Source organism: Barbus barbus, assembly GCF_936440315.1.
Source record: "Barbus barbus genome assembly, chromosome: 20".
Lineage (NCBI taxonomy): Eukaryota > Metazoa > Chordata > Actinopteri > Cypriniformes > Cyprinidae > Barbus > Barbus barbus.
Genome location: NC_136748.1, coordinates 18662687 through 18679268, shown reverse-complemented (window position 1 = coordinate 18679268; position 16582 = coordinate 18662687). Strand labels below are relative to the sequence as shown.

General features: G+C 38.5%; 1 protein-coding gene across 1 annotated transcript in view; it reads left to right on the top strand.

Annotated features, from left to right (window-relative positions):
- Window positions 1–16582, top strand: part of LOC306886284 (disks large-associated protein 2-like) — a gene marked incomplete at its 3' end in the record, with an annotated part of 48015 nt that overhangs the window by 22619 nt on the left and 8814 nt on the right. Inside the window, exons 4-8 of the mRNA XM_079443264.1 lie at window positions 1237–1387; window positions 2184–2403; window positions 10452–10511; window positions 12682–12834; window positions 14333–14571. Coding sequence (XP_079299390.1) covers window positions 1237–1387; window positions 2184–2403; window positions 10452–10511; window positions 12682–12834; window positions 14333–14571 — 823 coding nt within the window. The remainder of the gene's footprint in view (window positions 1–1236; window positions 1388–2183; window positions 2404–10451; window positions 10512–12681; window positions 12835–14332; window positions 14572–16582) is intronic.

The window sequence follows — 16582 nt, the reverse complement described above, 5'->3', positions numbered from 1 at the left end:
GTTGCATGAATAGAAAATAAAATACATCTTTTATCTTTTAAGGCATATAATCTTCCAATAATCTTCTACTCACTCCACTTGTTACAATTTTCAGATTTAAATAGGTCTTCAAGGAAAATTTTGAAGAATGACTTTTGTAAAATTGCATTATTTTTGTCTTTCTCTGTTACTTTCCCTCCTTCCTCCCTCTTTCGTTTTTTGTGGAGTCCTGCGTTGTATTTCTAGGATGTATTGAATGCACATGCACAGTGACTCGTTAAGTAGCCTCTAATTGGACTTCTTCTTCATTTTCCAGCATTGACTGGATGCTTCAGCACAGCCAATCGAAATGCCATTTTTAGGTTGCATTGATAAATCTGTAGAAAAAGAAAGAGAGGAGGGCTGTGAAGGAAATGGATACATGTTACAGAATCCTTTATGTAATAATCCTTAATTGTAGATAGATAGATAGATAGATAGATAGATAGATAGATAGATAGATAGATAGATAGATAGATAGATAGATAGATAGATCTTTTTCTCACTTGCAATTGTGAGTTATAAAGTCGGAACTGCGTGATGAAAACCCATTTCTGAAAAATTATAGAAATATTCTGAGATACTGTCAGTCCTGTGTCGTTTGTGTCATGTGTTCCCGCCTCTTGTGTCCTTATTTGGTTTGTTTCCTGTCCTTGTTAAGTGTGATTATTAGTTAATTTTGTTCAGCTGTGTTTTAGTTATAATCTGTGATTATCCTGTGTATTTAAGTCCTGTCTGTTCAGTTAGATTTGGTCTGGTCTACTCGTTACTCTCTGTGTTTTTGTGTGTCAGCCCTGCCTTGTCTTGCCCTGCCTTGGATTTATTAAAGACTGTTATTTTGAGTTACATCCTCATCTCATGTTTTTCGTTCCTCCCCGTTGTGTGCACCGTGACAGAAACAGAATTTATAACTCACAATTCTTTATAATGTGCTTTATAATGTGTGTGACTTTATAATGTGCAATTACAACTTTATATCTCAATTCTGAGAACAAAAAACAAAGTCACAATTATTAAATGTGAACTCGCAATTGTGAAAAAAAGTCAGAATTGTGAGATAAAAAGTCGCAATTACCCTTTTTTTTTTTTTTATTCTGTGGTGTAAACTAACTTCCATATATAGATACATAAATAATATATATATATATATATCTTTCTTCTCTCCTATTACCTTTCCTTCCCTTCATTGTTATCTTCACTGCATGTTTCACTGCATAGTCAAAGCTACCATCTTCATACCTCTAGGGAAATCCATCCCAGCATCACACTGGAACCGTCTCCCAACTACAGCTCGCCGAAGTTCCGCTCCAGGAACCAGAGCTACATGAGAGCGGTCAGCACCCTGAGCCAGGCCAGCTGCGTCAGCCAGGTCAGCCAGGTGAGAGTCACATCTGCCCGGCTTCACAAAGCTCAAGGTAATCCAGGGTTTTTTACACCCATCAACCACGTAAACCACAATACATACAGAGGATTTAAGGCCCGTTTTGCCATTTATATACAATGTAGTTGTTGTGTTTGTCTGTTTTTAAATTGTCAGATTTATCAGCCTCTAACATCTAAATCTCTCTCTTAAAGTGGAGTAATAGGAGTTTTATTGATTTGGCTTGAGGTCTTACAACATTATTTTCTTTCTCCATACACCCATTTTGCACACGCTTGTTCTCGCTTTCTAAGCGTCATCAGTGGCTTGCTGTGGTCATTAGAGGATAATTCCCTCTCAATGGAACGCGATGGCAATCTCAGATTTTAGAGATTGCTAAATGGGAATCTGATGGGTAGTAAGAATCCTATCAGACAAGTTCAGCTTGACTAGACAGATATCGCTTTATCACAGAGATGCTCATCTCAGATTTTTCGAAGCGATTTAAGAAGGTATTGCTGAGGAATGGGAAGGATTCGACGAAAGCATTTCATTTCCTCAAACTCTGCAGGAAGACTTGGTGTTTGATCCGCAGAGATTCTGCTGTGACCATATCGCGATTTATATCTTACATACAGTCCTGTCTAGATAAGATTAGACTGCACACTGGGATCGAGGGAGAAATACATGCCTAACAGCAAATAAAGTCGAGAAAATAGAAGAAAGCAGAGCGAGGAAAAAAGAAGGGAGAATGGTTAGAAGAAACATGCTGAGATATATTGTCTTGGTTTTTCTGGTTCTGCAGGTGAGCGAGACCGAGGTTAATGGCCAATTTGAGTCGGTGTGTGAATCCGTGTTCAGCGAGGTAGAGTCTCAGGCCATGGATGCTTTGGACCTGCCGGGCTGCTTTAGAACACGCAGCCACAGTTACCTACGAGCCATCCAGGCCGGATTCTCACAGGACGATGACTGCGTCCCCTCCATGACATCATCCACTGTCACCTCCACCATTAGGTCAACCACAGGTAAGTGGGCTTTCCTTGTGAATAACCATGCACACCTGTGTCTGGTCTCGGCTTGTGTTTGTCTCAAAGTAGAAGTTGCAGAAGGATTCCAGAGAACTTGCTTACTGTTTTCATTAAAACTGACTTAGGTTTGCCTCCAAGCCAAAATTAAGCACAGCTGTCCATGCCAAATATATTAGTGAATAAATATTTCCTACCAGCCTTGAAACAGTTTTTTTGAAGTTTGCATTATTCAATATGTCTCTTGGCTGGGATGTGGTGGAAAAAAGATTTGGCTATTTACAGTTTGACTTGCACATTCTATTGAAGTTAATAGCCAACTGGCAATTAATTTATTAAATTTTACTTCCTTGTCAAAGCCAATTTTACTCTCTTTTGGTGCTTGGCAAATATTCATTTCAGACTACAAGATCCTCATAGGATACTCATAGTCTGATTCTATGCTTTGGTGCATAACAGAGTCAGTTTTGTGAACTTTAAAATGATGTATATGCTATTTAAATAACAAAATGTCAGAACGCTTATTTTAGTGATTAAGATTTGCATGACTTAATTGTCAAGAGCGTAAATGCTGAATCCTCCGAAAGCATTAAAGAGTCAAGGATTTGTAAATGAAATGCAGATCAGAGGCAAAGCTGTTCATAAAGATGATTATTTTTGTATGAATGCATTGTATTACATGTAGCATGGCATGCTTGCATGTGAACTGCTTACAGCCGAGTGATTGATTTGTGTACGGCTTCATAACCTAGGTAAGTGCTGGTGTGCCTCAGAGCATAAGAATATGAACCCTATTGAATTCAATCCCCAAATTTTGTGGCAAACAATAAAATGGTGAAAAGTGAAAAATCTTTTTTTTTTTTAATATTGTATCCAAATTAAGATATTACCTTTTTATTCTTCCACTGTGTGTTTTGTCTCTCAAGATTTTCAATTTGGATCTCTACCTTGTCCTATTTTCTGCCTCAGTTGACTCTTGGCTAACAGACAGGGAGGGGGTGAAAAGCAATGATGGAGACACGAGGTGGTGTGTATTGCGATCCCAAAATGTTTCTCAGTCGGATTATTGTCACTCTGTGGGCTTTCTGTTTCTCACTCTTGCACATCTCCTAGTCTCTATCCCTCTCTCTCTCCCTCTCTCACTTTCTTTTCCGGGCGTGAAGCTGGTTTTAAACGCATCAGTTTTGAGTTCTCTCTCCCACAGGGTCCGCAACTGAAGCCGTGCTTGAGCGTTTTGAGTTTTCATACTGTTTAAGGGTCAGTGGTGAAACAGGCCACTTAAATAAATGTAATTAAGAGAATGACAGTCCAGTCTCTGGACACGTGTGAATTAAGGCCAAAAATTAGAGTTAGATAGACAGCAAATATGCTCTGGCGTTTTTGCACTGCCTTCTCACTGAAATATGCTTGCAGAATAACGAGCAATATTGGCTTTCTCACAAAGGGAGTCTCTTTAAAAACACTTGATTTTGAGCTCGATATGACTAAATCCATTATAGGAAGTCCCATATATTGTGCAGCAGTGACTGGGCAAGGAATATTTTAAAGAATCACTGATCATAATAACTGCATGTGTTAAACTATTGCTAAAGTAACGAGCTAATTTTTTGTTTGAATTTGGCTGTTTGTGTGTCGAGGTACTGGTTGAAGACAATGATTCCCCCAGTAAACACCTGGTCAGTGATGGGTCAAAGTGGACCGCTCATGTTCAATAGGGTTCATACCTGCTATGCTGAGACACACACACACAAAAAAGAGACTGAAAGCTTTTGCTCGCAATTTCCTCCTTTCAAGGCACAAAGCACAGACCTGCTCTGTCAGAGGGACCTGATGATGCTCTATGAGATGCCGTTGTTATTATATCCTGCAGGTGTCCTCAGGCTTCAGTTCTCTGTTTTGTGCTTTGAGAGATGAATATATGCAAATAAAGGATGGAGTGAGAAGGCAGAGTAATAACAGAAAAAAAAGCTGTGAGTCAAAATGGGATCTGTTTGCTAGTGTGATCACAATAACTCAAAATAACTAGCTCCTGTCACCTAAAGCACAGGGAGCCAAGATTGCGTTTGTTGCATACTGAGCAAAACTCAAAACAATTTGTACGATTTTACAAAGCCCTTTGATTTAAATTGTATACATACTTCTCTGAACGTCTTCCCTATAAATAATTAATCCCTATATTCCTTCAATGCATTGTTAATGTTTTCATCTGACCTGTGTGATAACATAATTCACACACACAAAAAAAGATTTAACTCTGATCTGGCCTAAAACTTATTTTGGCTCACACATGTTTGGTTGAACTTTAAATGGAGCCTGCAAACAGCACAAATCCCCAGCTGGCCTCACCACTGGGCACATTATATACACTCGCATTTTTATATTTTTCTTCCAGAGGGAAATGATGTGCTGGAAGGCACTGGTTTGCTTAATGAGGACAATTTACCCAGCGAGGGGCCAGACTTAACCTCCATGGCCCGTGGGAATACGGGGCTCCGTGGGAGAGGAGATGAATCCAGCACCCTTTATGGTGATAGCTCACCTACCATGTCTCCCTCGTTACCCCCGCTGAAAACGAATGCGCCCATCAGGCCACGGCCTGTTCAGTCAAGTGTCCAAGAGACAGCGGATCTGGCCCTGGCCATCAGCCAGCAGTGGAGGGAGGATGTGTCAGCCATGCGTAAAGAGTTAGCCGAGCTCAGGAAGGATCTGTGCACAGAGCTCAGAGCTTTCAACAGGAACTTTTCCACCTTTACACAACATTACAGCACCTGGTCACCGAACTGGGTGAGGGAAACCCAGACAGCTGCTCCTCAGGTGTCTGTCAGCACGCAGGCAGGAAGCAAGACCCTGGTGCGACAGAACACAGCGGACGCAGCAGTTAACTGCCCCTCCCCGGTTGATCCCAATGTTTTATCCATGTCTCCCTCAGAACCCGCAGATAAAAATGTCTTGCAGGTCTCAGCCTCTTCACCTTTTTTTCAAACTGACCCCAACACGGAATTAGCAGACATTGACGATCCTACTTTTGCAAATCTTACCCCTCCAGATCCTATTGATGTGGCGTCGCTTTGTTGGCCTGATCTAGATTCAGACTCCATGACTCCTCCAGATCCCCCAGAACCAGTGCCAGAGGTGGAAGCATATCGCTTTATGAAGTCTTCCACTCCTGAGCATGTGGAATCAGTTGTTTTAGACTTCACAAATGTAGAACTAGTGAATCTGGCCAGTTTGCAGTGGCCTAAACTGGATCCAGATGATACTGGCTCTCCACCCCTAGAATCTCTTGAATCTCTTGATCGTCCCTCTCAAGAATCTCCAGAACAACCTGGTACATATACACCGGACCACGGTAGCACAACTACACAGGAACAGTCGGTTCTAGAATCCATGCAGCCGTTGTTTCTGAGTCATACAGATGAAGAACCTATGGACTTCACATCACTAGAAATGGACTCTGTTGTCCTGAGTCCAGTGACCCCAGATTCTATGAATCTTCAAGACTTAAAATGGCCAAGTTTAGAATCTCTTGAACTCAATGTCTCTGGCTCTCAAAGCCCATGTGCTGTAGATCTAGCCCTGCCGAACCCTCCCACCCCAGAAACTGTCTATGAGTGTTCCTATGAAGCCACAGTACAAGAACCACCCCTTCCAGAACTACTGGACACCATTTATCTCCAGCCAGCCACTCCTGAGCCTGAATCCCAAACAGAATCTGACATATCAAACCCAGCAAGTCCTGAACCTAATTTTCCTACTTGTCAAAAGCCAGCTGCACACGAACTGGACACTCAGGCTCTTGTTTTGTGGTCAAAAAGGGAAACATTCATGGGCTGTGCAGAAGAAGGTGGTGCCATAAATGTCCAAGAGTCCTACTCCAAAGAAGATAATGGCCAGAATGTAGATTCTTCTGCCCCCATTATAAATTTCCCAATCCAGCCAGACACTGTGGACTCAGCTCCCCTGGAGTCTGAGACTCTCTTCTCTGCCGTTCTGTGCTCAGTTGAGTCGGATACGTTCGATCCTGAAGTTATTAGCATAGATGAACCAATGTCACAGGAGCTGAACCCACCTGGACTTGCTACGATTGACCCAGCGACTGTACACCCCTTCAATTTATCCCTGTTGGAGCTCCAGTCAGCTTTAGATGTATCTAAGAGTGAAACAAGCGATAATGGGTCACCAAAGGGAACAGCAGCCATAAGCAGCCCTTCTCGTTCACCATCCAGTAGGGATTTCCTGTGGATTCGGTGGCAGCGGAAAACACGCGGACGGCAGCCGATGTCACGGAGTGCCAGTATGGAAATTTACCACAAGAAATACTCAAACAATTCAGAGATGTCCTATATGTCACTGTCACTCTGAGCTCTCCGAAAAGTGCATGAAGCTACACGGGGTGTGCAATAGAAAATCATATGTAATATTTACAGGCAGAATACAAGACTGTTAGGTTATGTAGCAAGATGTTTACAGGTTTGTGTCTCTCCATGGTGTGTGTGTGATTATATAAGAGAGAATGAGAAGTAGAGAGTGGGAAAAGGGGTAAGAGATTGTTACATTTGAGGCATGGATGAGGTTATGAGAGAGGTTGTAGCTAAAAGCAGTCTGAAGACAGCAATGGCACTGCATTAGTGTACTTCAGACATTCAGCACCTATTTACACTGCAAAACTGGTGAGTCACCTTGAACTTCACTCCTCTCTAGGAACACTCTCTGGCTTTAGAGAGACTCAGATGTATTTTAGTAAATACTGTGATAGTTTTTTGGCAGAGAACGAAGACTTCCAGTCAAGACACTCTCTCCAATGAACTTTAGAATCTACCGAGTAAACTGTAAAATAAATCTCTGTACAAACTGGTCTCAGATCAACCAGAAATGTGTACCTTGGTCATGCTTTCTGAGGGTGGGTGGTAGGAGAATCCTTTTTCAGATGGAACAAGTCTGTGAACTGGAGGTTGGCCAAAGACTACCTGAAACAACTGCATATCGCTTGGATACGTTTTATGGATTTTGATAACCTTTTTTCTCTGAATGTAATGTAATGGTTATTTGGTGTGAATGGTGGGATCCTTTATTCCATTTTACTCAATGTCTTCAGAGCCAAAGTCTCACTGTAAAAAGTGGAGGAAAATTTAGTACTGTGAAATTTTCAAAGACACAACGGCTATGTTATGATACTCTGTGAAGTGACTGCTGTTTCTTTTTCTCCTTTTTTGCTCAAATCTTATTCAGATCTGTTGGGATATAGGACGAAAATGTTGAATGTGATATTTTTCTGGGTATATTCATATATGGAAATATAACATATATTATTATTAAATGGATATTTCTTGAGATGACTTAAATTTAAGGAATTTGGTTATAGAGGTTTGAAACACTGTTAGACTGCTGGGGTTACATGAACATACACTGAGCATGTGGGTCATTTTGAAGCTTGTTTAAACATGGGATATAGATATTCTGGCCACAAAATTGCAATGGTTTAGGAATTAAAACCGGTGGTGGAAACTTGCACATTGGGGTGACTGGCCACTATTTGTACAGTTAACTGTAACCTTTTAAACAAGATCGATCATGCACTCTTAAAAATCCATGCTAATCTTGCAAATCCACACTTACTATTATAAATGACATACAAGATACTGTTAATATAATCCTTAATGCCCACATATAATATATTCCCCAGTGATTCCCTATATTATTGTAAATGTATAGACTATTGTATACTGTGATTTTTATTTTTTTATTTTTTTCCTGCAAAAATTAATAATGTTACACGCACAACTCTCATTAACCACTATGAGAGCTCCCCATCTCTAAAATGAGATGCCAGTTCATTTGTGTCGGTTGGGTTACTGAAGTTATTTGATGTAAAATCAGCAGCCTGTATGTATTATTATCCACTTTATGTACATACTTACTAGCAAATATCAGGGTACTAAAGAAAACACTCTGGCTATCTCTAACAGTTATGATTTGATATGTATCGAGAAATGCAGTGCCATAGCACTCAGACACTCAGAGAAAATGTTGAAACCAGATACATTAATGACTTTTTCATTATTATCAACAGTTTACATCTAATTGGTATGACAGAGTCATACTAAAACTGAAGTAGTTCCTTAAGTAGTAGTTAATGTAGTTGAGAATGCAGGTTTACATTATTAGCAGTGAATGTATTTTTTTAATCAAGTGGTTGTAGCTAATGCATCTAATTATAATTAGATATGTGTTCTTGTTTATATTTCTTTTTAAAGACTTTAAATGTGTTTCCCTAGAAATGAAACCTGGCAACATATCTTTAATCTGTAAATATCTAGTGTTAGAATGGAAATATTGGCTAATTCCCAGTTCACATGCCACTACTACTGTATGTAGTCATAAAATGGTCTTATTACAGCATTAGAGAGCCATTACAACCATCGACCATGATATTCTTGTGTAACGCCAAAGGTTGTGGAAATTACTGACCTAAAAAGCACAGAGTGATGTATATTTTGAACATTCACTTGAAATAGTATGCATTGTTGACATACTGTTTTCACTTAGTGTGATTTGAGGGACTCTTAATCCTTATCTCACATACTTTATTTTATGACTAGCATGCGTATTGGGATTTAGCCATTGCTAACAGGTCTTCCTTTATTCATAACAGAGCTCTCAGGCCTTATTTTACAGCATTGTCCACACATTGCCCTCTGCTGTGCTGGAGAGCTGTTTCTTGAGTAATAAAAGTGGGTTTTACATGCATATCTAGAACAGACCCACAGGTGCTTAAAGTGCAGGACAAAACTGACAGTAGCAGAACAAATAAACACATTAAGATTCTCATTGGTCCCATCCCTACTATATTGAGTCATTGCCAATCATTTCAGTGGGCAGGAAATACCTGACAGAGCCTTATGGGTCATTTAAGTGTAGTAAAAGCAGTGTTTCTCTGGGCTGATGGGTTTCCTGGTACTGTACATTTCCATTGGCTGCTTGTGCATTGTGTGCCTTGTCTGGCTCATGAATGTGGGCGTTTAACCACCCAGCCTCAATATTGTTGTGCCACTGTGATTTTCTTTTCTTTTTTCTTAATGGCTTCAAATTTTCAGAATGGAAGCACTTTGACTGGGATTGAAATATTAGCCACAGAGATCTGAAGCCTGAAAAATCATGTGAAAATAAGCCTCTTTATCTCTGTGTATCTTCACTTCGGTCAGCTGATTGTTGATTTTTCTGAGATCATCTTAAATGTCTGCAATCGTGATGATCTGTAACTTAAGTAAATGTTATTAATTTCATTAAATAATAAAAGAAGTTGTTTTACATCAGAACTTCAACCTGTTGTAGACCGGTGCATGGTGGTCTCTGAACTAGGAGTGTTTGTAAACACTTTGTTCTAAGCTACAGTACCTCTCTCTTCTCATTTCTCTTCACACACACAAGTATACGCGTCTTTTTGTTTTCTCTGTACTGGTAAGCTGCATTATACTTCTTGATCTGCTATAATCATTTCCTGTTGTAGGCCCCTACAGGTAGATAAAATTTATAGCTGAGCAAATTGCCACAAGCAGTAACACTTGAGATGTCTTTTCAAATAGTCAAGTGTGACGTTACACAGTAGCACAATGAGATCAGAAGGTTCTGCGAAGCAGCACGGAACTGATTTGTAGTTTTCAAGAGATTGCAGCATGCAGTTTTTGCATTAGCTTTTTGAATTTCAAAGTCAGTGATTTAGTTCAGGTTGAAGTGACTTTTCTTTTTCTTTTCTGGTTTTTTTTTTTCTTATCTGTGGTATGTGGTCTCTTAAATACACAGTGGGAAAAAATATTAAAAAGGATGATCACTTTTCATCAGGTGTTTCTATATTTATTTTTATTTTGTAGCTGTAAACTTGAAATCAAACCCATGATGCAAAATTTAACTTTAGTGTATGTGTACTGAGCTCAGAATGACGTGTGGTTGTATGTGTGTGTGTGTGTGTGTGTGTGTGTCTGTGTGTGTGTGTGTATGGGAGAGTGAATGTGGTCTGGCTTCAAAACGTTTATGCGTATGTTTGCTTATAGGAATTCAGTTCCATCTCCCTTCTTCAGGAAGTGTGGACCGTCCTTCCCAACAACCACCAGGTACATTATAGCTTTAACTCATGTTCCAGTACCTGCATTAAAATAATCAAATACCGTATGTTCCTTCATAACTGGTCATTAATGCTTATGTTTCATGGTATTTGTTTGGTTTTATTTCTGAGCACTACCTCTTAGCAGAATGCCTCTTCTGACTGCAGTGCATTGAAATGTGCTGACAAACCCTTCTACACCTTTCTGACACTTCTTTGACCCTTTCATCTCTACCACCTCCTTACTCACAGATCTTTACAGATGCAATGGAAACCTCAGCAATACAATGTTTTTTTTCTCCTTTTCTTCTCTTCCTCGGTATTTTTTGTTAGTGTCTACAACACAGCACTGGATTTAACATAATATTCTGGTTATAGTATTGTAAACTAACACTTATTATTAAACTTCTCCAATTAATTCACCTAATCCACTTACAGTAATGTTTTTTTTTATCTATTTTGAAAGTACAAAACTTACAAAAATGTAAGACAAACATTAGAATGAAGATAAAATAGAGTGCAGTATTTTTCAACGGCCTTAGTTGCTTCCAGAAGTAGTTTTTCCCATTCAATTTATGAGCCATGAACCAAACCAACCAACTACAAGGTGTATCACAACATTGCAAACTTTGAATTAAAGAAAATGAGACAAAAAGACAATGATACAAGACTGTGTACTTAACTATGCACTTTATCGGCCTAAATGGAACATTGGATAAATGCTAAATGAGTGGAGCCAACTTAAAACAAAGTATCATGATAAACTTTAACACTATTCTTTTGCAGCCTTGTAAGCAATAGTATGTCCTCTTGTTTAATCATTGTGATGCACTCTCACAAACTCTTTCCCCCTTCCTCACTTCTTCTCTCTTCGTAATGATGAAAGCACAGTGTCATCACTGTCAGCTCATTTGATAAAACAGGCAGCACAGAGAGAGTTATGAGTCCCTGCTGCATTATTTGTTTGGCTATAACATCTATTTTTGTACCAGTGCTGAATCACTCTGCTCAGTCCTTCTCCTCATCTCTCAATCATTCTTGGCTCTTCAATCTCTCTCTTTCTCTCTCTCTCTCTCTTCTCCCTCTTTGTTACGATCCATCTTTCTCTTTTAATCTCTCCTTATCTCTCTTTCGTTCAAGCAGTCTTTCTGATTCAGTTTTTCACATGACCTTTCTGTGAGGTTTTAAAGCTGGCTGATGCGGTTTAGCAGGGTTTGACTTAAGACATACAGTGGGGTCTTAAAGTCTGAGAACACTAGTGTTTATGCTTCTGTTATGCGTTTATCATCATTATGACAGTTGGAGTGAAAACTAATTAATTTAAAAATATCCTACTTCCTGGATTGCCCTCTTTTACTTTATGGCCGCAGCTCTCAAGCCACATATACTTTGTGTTTTTTTTTTGTAAAACCTGATGTTCTCCAGTATGATTTGAGATGATGCAAAGATTCAACTGAACCAAGAGCACCTAGTGTCACATGATCAATGTCACAAATTTACTTATTTCATTAGAGACCTAGAAATAGCGTTTAATCTGAAATAGTTTTTCTTTTTCACGCCATAGCATTTATTTTTTTTCCAAACTTTCTTATTTTTTCCAGGCTGAAATTAGATTGAGATTTTTTGTTATTTTTTCAGGTTTTACTTTTTAGTTTTAGACCTCAGTACTTCAACATGTTTCTCAAAAATAACTATACTACATTGCAAATATGGTAAGTCCTTTCATTTGGTTCACTGTATGTCATAATAGATCCCTTACAGTGATCATCTTTTCTGTTACTTTTGATTATTGTGACCTCCAAACTTTAGAAAAAAGTACACTAAGGACACATCCAAATCAAGATCCATTTATCTGCCTGGTCTAGCTGTGTGGATTAGAGCAGGAAGAGATCTGTGGATAACCTTTTCCTTATCAGAATGCATGGCAGCCTTCACAGTCTGTTTACAAGAACATTAGAGCAATATTTCACACGGTTTTTCTCCTTTATTAATGAAGCGAAAGTCTGTATATAAAACTTTCTGTCAGCAGGCTCATTGTTGACATGTTTGTTCATTTTGAATGAGTAATCAGCAGCAAAGTGTTTCTACTACATGTCCCCCTCCAGTCTTGAAAATTTGGCAACATCATGTTAATGTACAGGAGATATTTGACACTAAACCTCTCCCTCTTTATCTAACAGCAGTCACTTACACACCCAGTACACCCACCTATAAGAGGAGCCCTCCACCCGTGCCCCCTCGTTCCACCTCCAAACCCCTCATCTCTATCACAGCGCAGAGCAGCACAGAGTCCACGCAGGACGCCTACCACGAGGGACAGCTGGCCAGAGGGGGTATGTAAACCAGTGTTATTTTAGTAATATTTATTTATTATTTATTATATATTTATTATTTAAACTATTATAGTACTTATTCATATTTTGACTTAACTTTTTTCATGTTTTTGTTTGAATTTTTAGTTATAGTATTTTTATGTATTTTTGTCATTTTTATATTTTTATATTTTATTGCTTTAATTAATTTTTATTTTAGTTTTAGTTTCACTCATTTTAGGACTTATTTATTACAGTTAGCTGCCAAAGGGACATGTTTTAAGTTTAAAGGGGTCATATAATGCTACATGCTCTTTTATAAGTAGTTTGAACTGAAATGTGTGTTGGCAGTGTGTGTATACAAACCACCCTATAATGATAAAAATCCACCCAGTGTTTTTTTTTTTAATCTACTAAAATCTTTACCCCTTTCTCAAATCGAGCCGTCTGTCCGTGTGACGTCACACGGACGAAGGCCCTCCCACGATAGTTTGATTGACAGTAGCGTTTTAGCACAGACTACACTGGTGTCTTACCTCAGACGCGCCCTGAGTGAGCTGTCATCAGTTGTTTCACCGCCGGAGCAGATGTAGACAAGAATGACAACTAAGCGATTGAGGTGTTTTGTTGTTGGATGTAATAATGAATATAGCAGTCATTTACTCCCGTCATCTGAGCGGCTGAAGAGGATTAAGTTTGATTCTGAACGGAATGCGCCCCCGATCTATCTAAATGCATCTATGTTCGCGCGAATCATTCGTGATCCAGCTTCACCTACAGAAGAAGTGAGTACAAGGTTTTTTTAAATGAATCTTTGCAAATCGCCTTTCCTAATAAGTTTCAAATCAGTTCAATTCAAGTTTCACCATGAATGCGCCTAAAGTACACAATCCCTCAGAGAGGGGCGGAGTCAGCAGAGCTTATTAACATTTAAAGGAGAATGACACAATACGGCTTGCTCTGAAAAGAGCTGTTTTTGACACGGTAAAAAAGGTGTTTTTTACACTACCAATGAGAAATTTTAACCAAACTATGTTACAGACTTTTCATTAAGACTCTAAAGAATAATATCAACTTGTGGAAAATGGGCATTATATGACCCCTTTAAGTTTTCATCTAATATTTATATTTTATTTTAGCTTTATTTCAATTACAAAAACAATTTAAACAGTTAATTATAATTAATTTAATAGTTAAAAATAACACAATAATAATATGCATCTTCCATGATGCAACAAAGTTGTACATTCATAAATTTGAATGTAACTACACAGCAAAGGCTAATGAGCAATTTTCTTCATATTAAAATCATGGTAACATGCTATAAATTTTTAAAAGAAAAGGAGGGACAGGTCAAAATAATTTTTTTGTGGTAATCAACATTGTGTCTCAAGTGCTGTTGATTAAGTGTAACTTATAACAGATTTCATTCAATCTGAACATTGCATTATTCACAACCTTACTGTATCCTTATTTGTCCTTAAAATGACACTGGCTTCTCTTTATGCTTTTCCCACAGGCATCTGGGGTTCTGATGGGTTGAGTCTGAGTTTGGGTCGAGTGCTTTATAACTCCACTGACAGTTTGGACAGTGCCAAAGCCGTCACTATCGCCATGGAAGCGGCTGCCATGGCGATGGCAGGAAAAAGACACCCCTCCACAGACAGCCATAGCTCAGTAATGACTTGTGATAAAGCTGTGCTGGTGTCCAAAGCAGAAGAGTACCTAAAAACACCACGGTCCTCAATAGGAATACAGGTGAAGTGCAATAGTTTAATCCTGCATCACAACTTAAATGAATAGTTCATCCAGATGTGTAATTTCTGTTAGCATTTACTCACTCTCATGACATTCCAAACCTGTATGATGTTCATTCTTCAGTGGAACACACACAAAAAAATATATTTTAAAGAATGTTTTAACTCTATTTGTCCATAGAATGATTGTCAATGGTGTCCAAAACAACACTGAATTTCATTGAATGGACAAAAATTTTTCAAAGTATCATACATAAATTCATACAGATTTGAAACTTTCATTAGGGGCCGAGCACCGAAGGTATCCATTAGATTTCTTTGTATTATTCTTCTTCCACTCTGGAAGTCTATGGCAGCCCGTAGAACCGCTTGCGGGTAAGTTAAATTTGGCACACTAATAGAGGACAGACTCAATGTTAAACATAGCAAATTTGGAGTCTCTAACTCAAACTCTATAGTGCCACCACCTGTCCAAAATTTCACTCATGTTTATGCTAATAACTTTTGAACAGTAAGGCACATAAGGAAATTTTTTATTTTTTCCTCTGAATCGAATGAAGTCCAAAATGTAAAAATCGTAAGGTTTAGTTTTTTTCACTATTTTTAATTGTTCAAAAAAACCTACTTTTTCGAACTTGCCCTAGATGGTTTATCTGATTTTCACAAAAATTGGCTCAGATCATCTTCAGACCATGCTGGCAAAAAGTTATGTAATTCAAGTTGATTCGTCAAACCGTTCTCAAATAACGTGCAAATGAATTCTATGAAAAGTACTCAAAAATGGATGCGAGGCAATATGCGAGCAACGGTTTGGCATATTGAGACCAAACTTGGTGTAGGTTATAACAAGCATAACCTGAGGCTACCTGCAGTGTTTTGGCATAGTGCCACCTAGTGGTCAGGAGATATGAAAAATTGTTATTTTTGCTTATAACTTCTGAATGGTTTGGCCAAAAATCACAAAACTGGTCTCTTTAGATTCGGTGGAGCATGCCAAGTCAAACCATTGGCCATTTAGAATTTTGTCGTAAAATGCTATATTTTACGAATGCATTGATGTATCGTTACAAAACTTGGTATGCATCTTTGACACCATGCCCTGATGGGACTCAAAAAGTTTTGGGGTTATAATGCAATTTCTAAAAATGCTAATAATTTTTGCTTACATTAGCCTATTGTAATTTTGGCATAATTATGTTGAAAACTTTTTCGAACTCCTCCTAGACCGCTAGTCCGATTATCACCAAATTTGACTTGGATCATCTTTTTGAAAAATGTATGGATTTCGTGTCGATATACGAAACGGTTCTCGTTTAGCTCATCAAGGAATTTGCTGGAAAGGTGCCAAACTGTATCTGAGGCTGTATCTCTGCAAAGCTTTGACATATTGACACCAAACTTTGAATGTAGCATTGTCACCTCACACTAACCACGCCACATAAATGTTATAACAGCGCCACCTATTGGTCAAAAGTGATAAACCATTCATTAACCATTAATCATGACATTTCCAAAACTACTAATAACTTTTGATTGCATTAGCCTATTGTAATAAAACTAGTCTCAAAATATTCCTTGGGTCATGCCGACAACATAGATAACAATTATGCCATAGTTGGCCGAACTTCCTGTCCGCCATTTTGATTTATGTTGAAAATCTACTTTTTCGAACTCCTCCTATACCATTGGTCCAATTTTCACTAAATTTGACATCTTCGAACCATGCTGGCAAAAATTTTGAGATTTCGTGTCGATAGACAAAACTCCTTTTGTATAGCGCCGCTACTAATTTGAGGCATGTTGCCAAAATGACTCTGAGGCTGTATCTCTGCAAAGCTTTGACATATTGACACCAAACTTTGTGTGTGCCATTATCACCTCACACAGAACACATATATTTGATAACAGCACCACATCTATGGTCAAAAGTGATAAGCCAATAAATCATATTACTAGTGGTTGTATTTATGGTTTTTCAGCCATTTTGACTGAAATCATCTTAAAATGGTTTT